General features: G+C 37.6%; 1 protein-coding gene across 3 annotated transcripts in view; it reads right to left on the reverse strand.

The window, feature by feature from the left end:
* PDS5B (PDS5 cohesin associated factor B) overlaps window positions 1-15382 on the reverse strand; it is a 119631-nt gene that overhangs the window by 22156 nt on the left and 82093 nt on the right. For all 3 annotated transcript variants that reach the window (XM_074815880.1, XM_074815881.1, XM_074815879.1), the window contains exons 24-27: window positions 12484-12607; window positions 5583-5787; window positions 1090-1204; window positions 617-749 (exon numbers count right to left, since the gene is read on the reverse strand). In XM_074815880.1, coding sequence (XP_074671981.1) covers window positions 617-749; window positions 1090-1204; window positions 5583-5787; window positions 12484-12607 — 577 coding nt within the window. The remainder of the gene's footprint in view (window positions 1-616; window positions 750-1089; window positions 1205-5582; window positions 5788-12483; window positions 12608-15382) is intronic.

Raw genomic sequence — 15382 nt, forward strand, 5'->3', positions numbered from 1 at the left:
AAGCAGTGTAGGCCCAGCAGCTGAAGAGAACTAGCTTTCATTATCCTTCTACACTTAAGAATAGTGTATATCACAGCTTCAAAGACAAAGCTAAAAAAAAAAAAAGGAAATAAATTCTAATCTCTGTGAGAAAACCAGATAAGTGACAAATCTGTACATTGCGTAATGTAAAAACCTCAAAAACAAGATCAGGGTTTGATACATTCACTACACAAAACACACTGGAGACATCTTAATGCATGTATTTTTCTTCCTATACTAAGCTTACTCTTGCACTTTTGAAATGAAATACTACAAAGCACTTTAGTGGATGATTTAAGCAGTAAAAATTATAGTTTACATATACTTAAAGTTAATGTTTAATAATCTTACTGAGATCAAAACAGAAGGACCACAAACTATTACAACTGCCTTGCAAATGTGCAAGATCTACTGAAGCATAGGAAAATAACTGTCATCTAAACTACAATAAATATCATTACAGTATATAAAGTATCTTCTCCCACATACTATTCTATTGAAAGACATTTTAAAGTTGGTATGTAAACCAAAAGCAACTCACTTCCAGAAGCAGGCCAGAGTTAAATGCAATTTCCAATCAAAAAGTATCACCTACTTCATTCATTTTTGGATCATCTGGTCCTTGAGCATCCTTAGTCTGTTTGATATTTTCTACCATTTTCCTGATAAACGCGTGACTGTTGTTTTCATTTTTAGCCATCAATATTTCCAGTATGAACCACAGGCACCTAAAGTAGAAATACAGTACTCTTCATAAATAAAAACGCACAGTTGAGAAAATTATTTACTCTAGGTTTTATTAGTATTATGAATTTGAACCCATCTAACTCCGGGGAAACCACTTCTTTAGAAAAATAGTGGGATGAGCAGAAGGCGAAGGTTCCTCTGTAAGATACCACAGAGCACTAAAAATGCATATATACCATTTCTCACAACATTTTACAGAAATAACTACAGAAATATGTGCACTGGACAGCGTATCAGGGTACCACAACGAATTAAAATTTTACTTAGAATAAAGTTAAGTTGTTTTAACTCTAGAAACAACATTATTAAAAGTAGTCTTACTCTTTAATGTCCTTGAGTTGTTCAATGTCCTGGACTTTGACATAATCTGGGTCATGAGCTAGAAGATGGATAGTATAAGGAACAACGTACTCTGGTAGAAGTGACAACAGTTTCTCTGAAAAGCAGAAGAAAGATGCATCAAAAAACTACATACCAAGAAATACGCTTTTCTACTACAGAGGAAAGAGAAAAATTTAAGGTCAGCATACATTAACTATAGACACATGGGCCTATCATTTCTTTATGATGTTGCATCTCATGGTTCATGTGCAGATGTTTCCTGCATGCAAAAATTAACATTTCAAGCACCTCTCACTCAGGGCTGCATATTTTCTATCTACCTTGAGAATACAGCCACAGTCATCCCCAACTCCCAATCCTTTCCTCAGTTCAAAGTCAAAGACTTTCAAGAACAGAAGTGAGTATAGATCACAAAATCCATATTAACTGCAAGATGTGAGACCAGCACAATTGCAGGATAAGCTACTATTCTTTCTTTGGACATTGCAGAGTAGAGCTTGCTGCCAACAGAACAGAAAGAAATGCCCTTTGCAGGGGCTTTGCAGTCAAATTGTCACAGTGTTCTCCAAACCCACAGCCTACCTTACCTATTTAAAGAAGGGACAGGAGGTAACATGAAAGCTGTACCAAAGTAGTAGTGGACTGACTTTGAAAGGCTCAATCACACTTGAACAGAGCAGCACAACTGAACTATGACTATTGGGCCACTCACTACAAAAAGGACATTGAATTACTCGAGTGTGTCCAGAGAAGGGCAACGAAGCTGATGAAGGGTCTGGAGCACATGTCATATGAGGAGTGTCTGAGGGAACTGGGGTTGTTTAGTTTGGAGAAGAGGAGGCTGAGGGGAGACCTCATCGCCCTCTACAGCTACCTGAAAGGAGGTTGCAGAGAGCTGGGGATGAGCCTCTTTAACCAAGTAACAAGCGATACGACAAGAGGTAATGGCTTCAAGTTGTGCCAGGAAAGGTTTAGACTGGATATTAGGAAGTATTTCTTTACAGAACGGGTTGTTAGGTGTTGGAATGGGCTGCCCAGGGAGGTGGTGGAGTCCCCATCCCTGTGGGGTGTTTAAGAGTCGGGTTGACATAGCGCTGAGGGATATGGTGTAGTTGGGAATGGTCAGTGTTAGGTTAATGGTTAGACTGGATGATATTCAAGGTCTTTTCCAACCTAGATGATTCTGTGATTCTATGACATTCAAAGCATTCAAAACTTTTTCTAGCATCCTCTAAAACTTGAAGCAGTCCTAAGCAAGGGCTGGCTCTGCTTTTGAAAAATTCATGTTTTTGAGCTAGTGCGTGGTCGTGAAAGACATGACCAAGTCTCGAAAAATCTTCTTTCAGTAAGTTTTTAACCATTCCATATTAGGTTATGAATAAGTCCAAACATCTGTAATTCATTATATATAATACTTGAAAACTATTTTAAAATACATTAGAGCACTGACATTTTTATCTCTAATAGATGTATTCACATGAGATATGTTTGACATATCTTGTGCACATCAAATAAAATACATCATTATTGTAAATTTCACAAGACTAAATAACTGCCATGCATAAGTCAAGTCTTACTCAATCTATCCCATTCTTAATGGTCTGCATAAACAGGGACAATGCACAGCCTACATACGGATTCATTCATAATAGCAAGGAAAGTGTTCAAAATTAATAAAGGCCCACAGAAAATAGTGCTGTCAAGTTCCTAGGATACACTTTTAGACAGGCGTTGCAGCTGATGCAGTTAAATATCAAAAGTAACATCTTTACTACACACAGTGCAAGACATCATAAGGTTTGAAAGAAACAATAAAATCACCCAATTTCTTTTTATTTCAAGCTATATTTATGTAATTGAAATCCAGGGTACTTTGTAAAGCAGTTTTTAATGTCTTTCAATTGACATTCCACTATTAACTTTAAAAGCATCCTTCACTTCTTCAAGCACTGTCCTGCATTTTAGCCAGCAGCTGTTTGTGTAACTAAATAAAAACAATAAAGATGTAGCAGGGAAGAAAAAGAACATAATTATGATTTCAGAACACTAGCAAAATTGGCTTGCCTTAGACATGTCCCAGGCAAACCAACCCCCTATTATTTGTATTAATTAGCAGCCTCAACAGAGCTCATGAACTCAGCGTTTCATTAACTTCCTGCCTTGTACAATTCCCAATGTAACTATAGTAATTCCAACTGGGTCTGCAAAACAAAGTGAACCAGATCCAGACAAAACAGGAAAAAGACAAATGTTGACACATATTTAACTACCATCATGGCAAGCATTTATACATTCTTTCCTCATCTCTAACGAGGACACACACAACCCAAAAGGTGGGGTGGCTTTACCGACATGAACTACCAGCATTTGCAACTAGAACATGTCAAAACCCCTCACAACAGGCCTTTATGAGCATTTAAGAAAGAAACTCATTAAAAAAATTAATCTTTCACTCTTGCAATTTTTCCACTTACTGACTTTCAAGTAAAAGCCCAGCCTTAGAAAACAAAGATTCCTATGCAAGACACAAGTCTCTACCTAGATGAAACTAGTAACAGATACACAATCAAAATAAGTCTCAATCTTGAGTGGCTTCCACTCTGAATAAGTATTTAGAGAATATAAGAGGCCTGAGAGTAATTCCTGCCAGGCTGTAAAAGGTCAGCATAGAGGAAAGAGGCATTTTACTGTCTGGTACCAGCCTTTAGGAAGTTTTCCTTAGGCAAGGTATTCAGAAATTTACCATCTTTTCAACAAATGCTGAAATCCCCCAAAATATCTGAAAGATATCCTCCTCACCTGTACCAAGTTTTCAAGAAAAAACGTATCACAAAACTACACATTTATAGATTCAGAAAGACACCTCCATTAATCCAAGATGCAGATTCTCAGTTCTAGTTTTTTGTGGAAGCTTTTCAAAGGAGGTACTATCGCCATTACTACCCTGAATTACTGCATCGCCAGTACGGAGAATAACAGAGGGACACACATACACATTTAAATAGTATGATCTTACGAGAACTGAGCCTCAGCTGTACTACTGCAAGAATGATGTTTTTAGATGCAAACAGTTCAAGACATTTTATTTGTTAAAAGCCCAGACTGGTAAATCCGAATGTCACAAAGTTAACATTGAAATCCTGCAATCTATATTTAATCCAGACTCCTCAAGGATTATAGTAGATATCAAATCAATGGCATCAGTCAAGGCAAGTCTTTCAGCAAGAAAAAAAATAGTCAGGCACACTCTGAGGTCCTACTGGATAAAAAGAATCACACACACCTAGGCTCCTCTTAATTTCTCCTACAGATCTTTGATAGTAACTTTGCAGCATCTATCTTAATACAGTTACGAAATCAGCAATTACTTTTAATCACATGAGAGTGCTTATACTTTCCTCCTACATAACTAAAAAGAGTTTTCAACTTTCAAGAGGAATAGTCTTAGGATGACTTAAAGGCATTTGCTCAACGGATTTTTCTTTTCTACATGTTATTGAGGAGGGAGAAAAGCACCACTCTTTTTTCTTTTTTTCTCTTTAAAGTCTAATACACAAAAGGATTTCTCTGCAGACTTATTCTCTGATCAAAGTCTAAGGGGACTAAGGCACACACAGACTGACATGGTTAATATAAAGTCTGTGATTCATAAATGCAGAAGGAAATCAGTTATGTGACAGCATCTGAGAGATCAGATTCACAAAACAGGTCTGGTCTATCCTAAGACTAGATGAAAAAATCCCCTTCATTTCACAAAGGCCAAACCATCAGTAATCTGTCAAAAACTCTTTTTGAAAATGCCCATAGCTCTTCATAAAGGTCTACTTTTTCTATGACCATATACCAGTGTTGTCATACTGTATGGGTGTAGCTTTGAGTAAGTCAAAAGGGAAAAGGATTGATTGTATAAAGAAAAAATAGCTGAACATTAGTCTATAATAATTTATAAAGCATTCTGATGATCAGACCGCTGGCACTAGGAAGAAGGAATTACATAAACTCATCCTGAAGTGTCTTCAAATGTAGCCTTTGACAGCATAAGACAAGATAAGCTACTCAACAGAGCAGCACAAAGACAGTCAATTTAGTCAGCATTTATGTCATTAAGGTTGCATATTATTAATTAATGAAGTAAAATTAATCATTGTCACTTCCCTTACAACATAATTAACCATTAAGTTCAAACAGTACACACAACTTCCTTTAAAAACTACTTCACTTGCAATATACTTAGGCATAAGCATTTGTACAGCTTCTAACAAAATTGAACGATCTCAGAAATACCTGGTAAAAGAACTTAAGAGAACTTAAAAGAAAATCTGAACTCTACTTTCAGTTTTCATTAGATACCTCTGAGTGAAATTTACAGCCATTCTATTTACAAAAACAGAGAATCATCAATATTTTCACAGTTCACTCATTTACATTTGAACTATAGCACTTGTATCAAAAAGCGACTTCTGTTCTCTTACCGCTAACTGCTGCATGTTGCTTCAGATATTCCCTTCTGACATTTATGTTCTTCACAAGGCACTGCCTAGCATGAGCTCTTCTCTCTTTCACGGGATCTTTTGCACACAGTGCACAAATAGCCATATATTCTAGTGGCAGCCGTAGTCTAGAAAGACCTTTGTGAAGTTTCTGAGCAAATATTTGTCTCACTTGGTAACATTCATCCTATTAAAAAAAGATAACAATAATATTTTCTAAAAGTAACGTAGACTGTGAAATAAAACATGGAAGCCTGGGTAAATATGCCTAAATCAATTTCAGACCTTGCAGCCACAGAAACATAGGAATTGTAAGAATGTTTTTTAATGCCAATTCAGAGTAATTAAATTGAATTAATCAGTTGAAGCTTCCCTTAAAATCAGAAGAAGAGTTAAGGTTCAGAAACTGTACAGGAAGATATCACACACAGGACGCAAGGCCTAATTTAACATACTATTGAGACATGGAGTTAATGAAATTGTTTACAATAGGACCACTTGCTTTGTAGAGCCAGAGATCTGCACTGAAACACTGTTTACCCCCCAGTAACCACTGTGTTGATTTTACTACTGCAATTTCATACACTGTCATCAAGCCATTAATATCAGAAACTGAATAAAATTCAACAGATTTACCAGATAAGGTCAAATGCTGAAGAGACTACGAAGCATTTCCATTATACTGTGGAAACCTATGAACTATGACTGACCATGGAAGAGAATAACCTGCGTCTGATAGTTGCCAAGTAAAATAATATGAAAGTGGCAAATGTACTTCTACAATTTATTAAGCAACGTATTTCCAGAAAAAAACATGAACATTAGAATTCTCTGTATGAAAATAACCTACATACTTTAAGACACCATTCAATATACCACAAACCATTTAGTAACACAGGCCAAGAAAGGTTAACAGGTGCAGAAAACAAAAGAAAATGTACAGAAAAGCGTAAGGTAAACAAGGCCACCAAAACAGCTTGGCATGATTAACCTGCTAAAAAAAGGTCAGGAGGAAAGATTTGTTATCTCTAAATATGTAGAAAAAACATTAACAGGAATAAGCAGCTATTGTAGTCAAATGACAGTTTCGAAACAAAAAATAATTGAAAAGGGTTTCCAGTTAATAGGCAACCAGAAGTGCAGACAAAACCTAGCCACTGGTAACACTGAGTCTTCCAAATCTGCAGATGGCATCAAAAAAGATCATGTATTAGATAAAACAAGCCCCCCCCACCCCCATCCCCCAAAAAACCCTGAATCCAGAAGAAATTTATTAAGCCCCCTTTTCTCTTCCCTGCTTCAAGCCACAGTCTTCCCTCTATGGACTGAAACCCTGAAATGCCTGCTGTAGCCAGAGTTGAAGCAACCCAAGACCACAAACCCAAACCATGCATGAGACCTACTCAAGATCTATTGCCTCTTTATAGCAAATCCATGCACCAGCAGAAGGCTAAGATATAGCCCTCTTTTCCAGCTCAGTAACATTATCTAAGTCTAAAGCCTTTGGAGAGCTTAGAAGAGACCTGTGCCTAGTTGGTATGTTGACAAGGAATGTCTTCCTTGACTCAGAGGACAAAGGAGGGTATAGTTCATTGTTACTGATGGTGTTGTGTGGCATAAATGAGAATTATTATTATTTATCTTTTAATATTGAGAATAACCTTAAATTCAGTTACACTAGTTCACTGAGAAGGGGGACCAGACTCAACCAAGTTCTACATTTTTTATAGCATACAAATAAAACCCACACAGTAGCCCAATGGTACATATCAACTTCTCAGATTTCAATGCCAATTCATCAGAAGTTCACCATTTAAATATTTTTTAAAAAATAAAATATTTGCAAAGCAGCATGTACCCCTCAGAAACAACTCTGATTCTTGAAAATGGACAAACATTTGCTTAAACAATTAAAACACTCTCAGAGTTGACAAAGGAAACTGAAAAAGCTTTGGGATTTTTTTAACAAATGAAACTTATGCAATCCAGAAGATTTATTATAAATACAATTAAAATTGCATTTCCAACAGTAAAGCTTATTAGATCTTAAATCTGATTTTAAAGCCTGTTAAACACTGAACTACTTAACACTAGACTCAATTATTTTCTACTCTATTCCAATATGAAGCTCTGCTGACATCAAAATTTGTTCTGCAAATGAAAGAACTTAACTGCTGGTGACCTTACAGATTTGGCCAAACACATACATAACTTATATTAAAATGACTAAAACTACATGCATTTAATCATCTCAATGTCTCTGTTTACCAATGCAACCTTAATACAGTAATTAGCAACCACACTTAATTTTGTATTCCAATCATTTCACATTACAAAATGGCAGTCTCAGAGGAAAAAAAAAGAGCCAGCACAGAACCATAGCAGAACCTGTGCAACCGCTACAGACCTCAAAAATTAAGCTTTTCCTTTTGTTTAATCTGCTTCCTGATCTGTCCACTTAAAGAGAATTTGCTGTAAATTAAATTATGTAATGCTAGAGTTGGCCTTGACGTCACTTGAATGTCCTAGTTTGTGGCTAGACTTGATAGTAAAGAATGAATAAACTTTAGAATAATCAGTGTCCACCATCAAGAAATGGATTCCAATACTAAACATTCCAAGCATAAATACATATGTATGTGTATGTACACTTTCAAATATCTCAAAAACAAATATACAGATAGTTTCCATTTGAGATTAATACAGTACCACTTGTAAGTGCAAAAGTCACCGAAACCGTTACAGTTATTCTGCATCTGAAGATCTGATCAATAGCCTTGCAGAGCGAAAGGAAACTGCAGAAGATCTCAAGAAGATCTAGAAAAATTATTCATAAATATTCAAAAACCGTTAGGAGCTGCAGAGAAAAATAAAGGCATAATTCCTGTCCTGACAGAGCCTACAATCTAAATTCTAGTAAACAAGAAAGTCACAAAAGGCAAAGAAACATCAATAAGTGAGAAGAAAAAAGTAATAAAAGTGATACTACAGCGGAGCAGATTCTCCTGGAAGCTACAACAAGGCACATGGATATCCACAGGGAAGCAATTACAGACAGCCAACATGGCTTCACAAAGGACAAATCATGCCTGACTAATCTAGAAGCCTTTTACAATGGAATGACTGCATAGGTAGACACGGGAAGAGCAACTGATGTCATCTACCTGGAGTTCTGTAAGGCCTTTGACACAGTCTCACAAAACATTCTTGTCTTTAAATTGGAGAGATACAGGTTTCGTATATGGACTATTTGACATATAAGAAACTGGCTGGATGACCGCGTCCAAAGAATTGCGGTCAAAAACTCAATGTCCAAATGGAGATCAGTAACAACTGGTGTCACTAAGGGATCAATATTGGGACCGGTACTGTTCAATATCTTTATTAATGACACAGCAGGATTGAGTACACCCCTCAGCAATTCTGTGGATGACACTAAGCTAAGTGGTGCAGTGGATACATCAGAGGGAAGGGATGCCATCCAGAGGGACCTTGCCAGGCTTGAAGAGTGGGCCCATGTGAACCTCACGAAGTTCAACAAGGCTAAATGCAAGGCCTGCACCTGACTGAGAAATCCTCAGTATCAATACTGGCTGGGGATGAATGGATTAAAAGCAGTACTGCAGAGGAGGACTTAGGGACACTGGTGGATGAAAACATCACTGGTGGTGATGTGAGCCAGCAGTGCGCTTGCAGTCCAGAAAGCCAACTGTATCCTGGGCTGCATCAAAGCAGCATGGCCAGCAGGTCAAGGGAGGTGATTCTCCCCTCTGCTCTGCTCTGGTTAGACCCCACCTGGAGTACTGCGTCCAGATCTGGAGCTGTCTGTACAAGAAATACATGGACCTGCTGGAGCAGATCCAGAGGAGGGTCACAAAGTGGTCAGAGGGTTGGAACACCTCTGCTATGAAGAAAAGCTGAGAGAGTTGGGGTTGTTCAGCCTGGAGAAGAGAAGGCTCCAGGGAGACCTTATTGTGGCCTTTCAATATATGAAGGGAGCTCATAAGGAAGATTGAGAAAGACTTTATATCAGCACCTGCAGGACATAAGGAAGTTTTTTGACAATGAGAGCAGTAGGACACTGGAACAGGTTGCCTAGAGAAGTTGTGGATACCCCGTCATTGGAGATGTTCAAGGCCAGGTTGGACAGGGCTTTGAGCAATGTGGTGCGGTCGATACACTGGAGGGAAGGGATGTGCCATCCAGAGGGACCTGGACAGGCTTGAGAGGTGGGTCCCTGCAAACCTCATGAAGTTCAACAAGTGCAAGGTCCTGCATGTGGGTCGGGGTAATCCCAAGCACAAATACAGGCTGGGTGATGAGTGGATTGAGAGCAGCCCTGCGGAGAAGGACTTGGGAGTACTAGTGGATGGAAAACTGAGTCAGCAATGTGTGCTCTCAGCCCTGAAAGCCAGCCACATCCTGGGCTGCATCAAGAGAAGTGTGGCTAGCAGATCAAGGGAGGCAATTCTCCCCCTCTACTCCACTCTCAAGAGACCCCACCTGGAGTCCTGTGTCCAGCTCTGAGGCACACAACATCAGAAGGACACAGACCTGCTCGAGTGAGTCCAGAGGAGGGTCACAAAGATGATCAGGGGGCTGGAGCACCTCCCTTATGAAGACAGGCTGAGAGAGTTGGGGTTATTCAGCCTGGAGAAGAGAAGGCTCCGGGGAGACCTTATAGCAGCCTCCCAGTACTTAAAGGAGACTACAGGAAAGATGGGGAGGGACTCTTGACCAGGGAGCATAGTGATAGGACGAGGGATAAGGGTTTTAAAATGAAAGAGGGTAGATTTAGATTAGATGTAGGGAAGAAATTCTTTACTGTGAGGGTGGTGAGACACTGCAACAGGTTGCCCAGAGAAGCGGTGGCTGCCCCCTCCCTGGAAGTGTTCAAGGCCAGGTTGGACGGGGCTTTGAGCAACCTGGTCTAGTGGAAGGTGTCCCTGCCTGTGGCAGGGGGGTTGGAACTAGATGATCTTTAAGGTCCCTTCCAACCCAAACCATTCTATGATTCTGTGGTCTTGTGGAAGATGTCCCTGTCCATGGCAGCGGGGTTGGAATGCGATGATCTTCAGAGGTCCCTTCAGACCCAAACTGTTCTATAGCAAGATGTGATACTAACTTGTTTATAACTGTTGATGACCCTATTATGTTCTTCTAATTTAAATCTCAGCTCTCAAAATTCCCTTTCGAAAATTGAGGCAAGATAAGCATTAGACTCAAAGAAAACAAAAAAAAGTGACAATGCATCTGTTATCAATATCCACAAACAGTTAAGACTGAGATAGCTGGAAAATAAGAAGTGAAGTGACAGAAGAGAAGGAGCTTGCACATAAGGTATTGGAAAGAGTCCACATAATGAAGGCAAATTCTAAGAGGAGAACTGCAAGGTTAACATTTGCAATAAACAAAAATTTGCCACAGGAGGGAAATGACCGAAGAAATGAACAGATTTCGATCACTGGGATGAGAAGAAAATGGAACACGCAAATACTATACTGGCAAGGCCAGTCTAGCATGATATTATCCAGCTAGATTATCCCTTCCAGAACAGAAGCAGATCTTATTTGTCATTACAATAAGTGGCTATTTTCCTCTCTACTAATTTCATTCTTAAGTGTAAAAATCTTTAAAACTTCTTTTGACCCAAGACTAACATTTCTATTAGGTTTTGGAATAGGAAGACTGAAAAGTATCAGTCCTTGCTTTGGATATAAAGACCTTCAGTTATTACCACTCAATTTCTGCTGCATTTTTGTTAGATTTCATCTGCTTGAGAAATTTTAAGTTTTGTTCCATTTCTTTTTTTTTTTTTTTTTAATAGCATTTGGGAACTGAGTAAGGGCTGCTTTCCACATGAACACAGAAGCTTAAAATCCACATAATCATTGTTAAAATAATATACAAGCCTAATACAGACTGTCTTACTCTGGTATATGGATGATTTTTCTAGCCTAACTGTACCCCCACTCCAGACAACTTAAGAACTTAAAAAGACACTCTATATGAAAATAAATAATATCCACACAGAAGCTATACCTTGTATTTTCTACTATTAAATGCGAATTTCAAATCTTCTGACATTTAAAACAGGTTGCAGCTTTTAAAGCTTTAGCCAGTCACAGGAATTAGGGTCTAGAATGGAATATCATTATTACTGAAGATATCTTCTGGAGGGGTTTCCTTCAGAGGATTCTCCTGACTTTACAAAACTTTTGTACAAGTAACATCAACATGAGTCCCTCTATGATCACCTTACTCTTGGGGATGTGAATCAATTTCTGTAGAACTTGCTAAGTGTACAAGGCAGGAACACAGAGAATCTCTATCTCTCTATTTAAAATCTGAAAGTTATTTCCTTCCTGCTACTTTATGCTCACAGGCAGACATCAAGGATGAAAATTCCAACATCTACTGAAAAATCTCTCCCTATCTCTTCTAATATTTAAAGGATGTCCAACTATCTTTGCAGACCCCTGCATTCCAAATATATTCTACCCAAGTATGAAGAAACCAAGGTCCCTGTTGTCACCACAGTCCAACGTACTTTACATCATCTCATTTCAATTTCTAATAATGTCATAACACAGCTGAGGTATTACTTTAAATCAGTACTGAATTCCTTGGTTTATCAATACTCTAACATTTCACTACTTTAAGTTAGCATTCCCCCACTGGACAGCCCAGTACTGTAGATCTAATTCTTACCCACAATCAGTTTTCAGGATTATGTAGTGGGAAAATAAATTCACGCCAAGGCTGAACGTTTTGCATAAAATCAAATTTGAAAAAAATCAGAAGTATACACAACATACAGAACAAACAACATGTATACTCATACATTTGCTGATAACCCACAAGTCCCACTTAATTTCCTTACATTTATGGCTAGCGCACACAGCTGGTACTGTTCTAAGGTGATGATTTCATGATAACAAGGTTCTTGTGCCAACTTCACAATAGCATTCCCTGCTGCCAGCCTCAATCGAGACATATCAGGTTTACTGGAAAACAAGCACATGGATTATGAAGGTTAATTAGTAAAAAATTTACACAATAATTATTTGACTTAATGAAATCCCAATAAGTCTGCATTGCTAAAAAACAGATACTTTAAAAAGAAGGGAAAAGTTTCCATCAACTTTGCCACCCCCATCCCCCCAAATCAACAGCAGAAGTAACTTCAAACCAAAAGTAGTTTCCATGTAAGCACATTTTACATCCTATTACCACATACCTATAACTTTGCCCCAGCTTAGCAATGAAAAAATTCCTTGGAACTTCCTAAAAGTTACGTGAGTGTGTGCTGTGCACTGAACCAGCACAGTCCAAATTGCCCCTCCGAGACCTCATTTAGCCTGTAAGATACTTCTGTTCAGCATGCTGGTTTTTCCTCCAGCAAGGGGCTCCTGACAAAGAAGTATCCCATTTCTAGTCCCCAAAGTTGCCAAGCTTTTTCTAGCAATGATAGCTCAAAATCCATGCTGCAAGTCAACATAAATTAATTATATGTTATGATAGATGACTAAGTGACTTGTATTTTTAAGACAACAGCAAAAAGGCTTTGGCAAGTGAAAAACTTTTCAACATGCTGGAAGTATTGTTACTTGACTTGCACACCCAAACTGCATTTCCACCTAGCAAACCATTTGCTAATTTTCGTATCAAAAGATAAATGGGTTTTTCTGTAACCTACAACCATATTTACAAATGTTATCAGAATATTGAAAGCATCTTCACATGAGCTTTGCAAACTGATATCCACTTAACGTGTGCATTAATAAACTTCGGTGAGCTTTCACTGTTCTTAGAAAATTTATTTCAGTAAAGTATATTACTTCTGCTTTTCTTCAGATCAAACACAAAAGAATCAAGTTTTATGCATCTTTCACTTAAAACATCAATGAATTCTATTCAGGAGTCGTAAGTACAGCTTTTTCCTTTGATAACTTGGAGCAAGAATCAAGTCATATCCTTATTTAGAAATAATTATTCATTTAAGCAGGACAAATACTGTTTAACTTTTTAATCACTTGCCCTTTATCCTTAGGAAGAGCAAACAGTTAGTCTTAAATCCATTATCATGAAAACCATAGAAAGCATTTAAAAAATGAGATAAAAAGCCATTATTGAACGCAGAGTGTGTGATAAAAATACCTACTAAAAAGCTTAAACCTTAAAATTTATCCAATCAGGCTTTATACACACCTCACTGTTTTACGGAAACCATAACATTTCAAAAAAACCACAAATAGATCACGAGCAACCAAGTGACAGGACAAAAAGCTGCACTAACTTTCAAACAAGACATGAAGATTAACATGGTAACATCTAGTTCTTAACTGCTAAATTTCACATTAAATTGCATCCACTGTGATAAGTGAATCCAATAAAGATTCAATTCTTGCACTTCAGTGACAACTGAGTAGTAATGGCTTACAAGTAGAGAGTGATTGAGCCAAAGGAAAGGATAAAATTAAAAACTTCCAATCTTCCTCAGCTTTGGTAGTGATAACATTTAATTCTGAAAATTGAATCAAAAGATATTTCACATAAAAGTTGGCCAAATCTTTACAGAGAATGTGTATCACAGAAATATGCACAAGCATGTGTGCATGCGGTGGGAAGGAAGAGGAGGACAGTGTCAGTTATGAATATCATTCTTACAGCTGAAGACTAAAATCAGATCTGTCTTACTCCCCAAAAGGAATCTTAGAAGAAACTCTTAATTGAGGATTTATTTTTGATGAAACTTATAGCCAAAAGCTTTCTGATCTACATTATCCCAAAACACACATTTATTAGGGCTGAAATAAAAGCAGCCTTGATATAATTGCAGGTTTTGATTACTTTTAATAATTTTGAAAATTAGTACCAAGGATGCCCTTGTCCTATCAGAAGCTCTCTGAGATAGAACAGGGACCCAGACATTTGTTTTCTGGAGGTGCTATTACTATTGCTGAAGACCACATGTTTGAAGTGAGAAGTGGAAAGAAGATATCAAGGGCAAAACACAGTCTTAATTAATGTGGTGGGCTGCACAAAGAGACTCCAAATAAATCCATCTTGAAAATGTATCTGGTTCATTGTCATCTTCTCTCACTTTACAAGCAGTTAACATTTTTTCTTCTACTCCAGAGGATAAATGCCAGTGCCCAATTTTCTAAGCATTTTCCATGTTCCATGGAATAAAAAGTGTCTTTTGAATACAACCTTTGAAAATATTGCATATCAGATGATGTAGCAAATTATCTATAGCACAGAACTATGAAATTATGAACTCCAAAGTTGTTAAGTAGTTTTCTCTTGGTAAGCTTCAGTTTAAGGAAAATGCAGATAGCATTTCAGAAAAATCTCAGTTCAGGTTCATATCTAATATCAATACTTGCAGCAACAGCTAGTGTCCTCTGATACTGAAAAACTCTTATTTTGTGCTTAGTATAGATTAAAATCCTACTACAAAAGACATGCAAAATTCAACTTCACTGTTTTACCTAACCACAAATAGAAAATTTGTATAATCTTGAATTTTAAATTTATAGGACTGTTTATTACTTATAAAATGAAAAATAGAGACCTGGAAAGGACGGTTGAGATATTGTTTATTGACAAAATTCAGTATTAAAAAAATCCGACACTGATGAATTTAACCTACATATGCTAACACCTCAGAGCAATCACTGTTGTCTTAAAAGCAGTTCAACAAAGTCATCAATCCTACTCCTTCAAAGTGAGAAGGATGAACAGGAGTAGGGATTTGTTTATTTGTTTTCAAAGTG

The sequence above is a fragment of the Strix aluco genome, chromosome 2 (genome assembly GCF_031877795.1).
Source record: "Strix aluco isolate bStrAlu1 chromosome 2, bStrAlu1.hap1, whole genome shotgun sequence".
Taxonomy (NCBI): domain Eukaryota; kingdom Metazoa; phylum Chordata; class Aves; order Strigiformes; family Strigidae; genus Strix; species Strix aluco.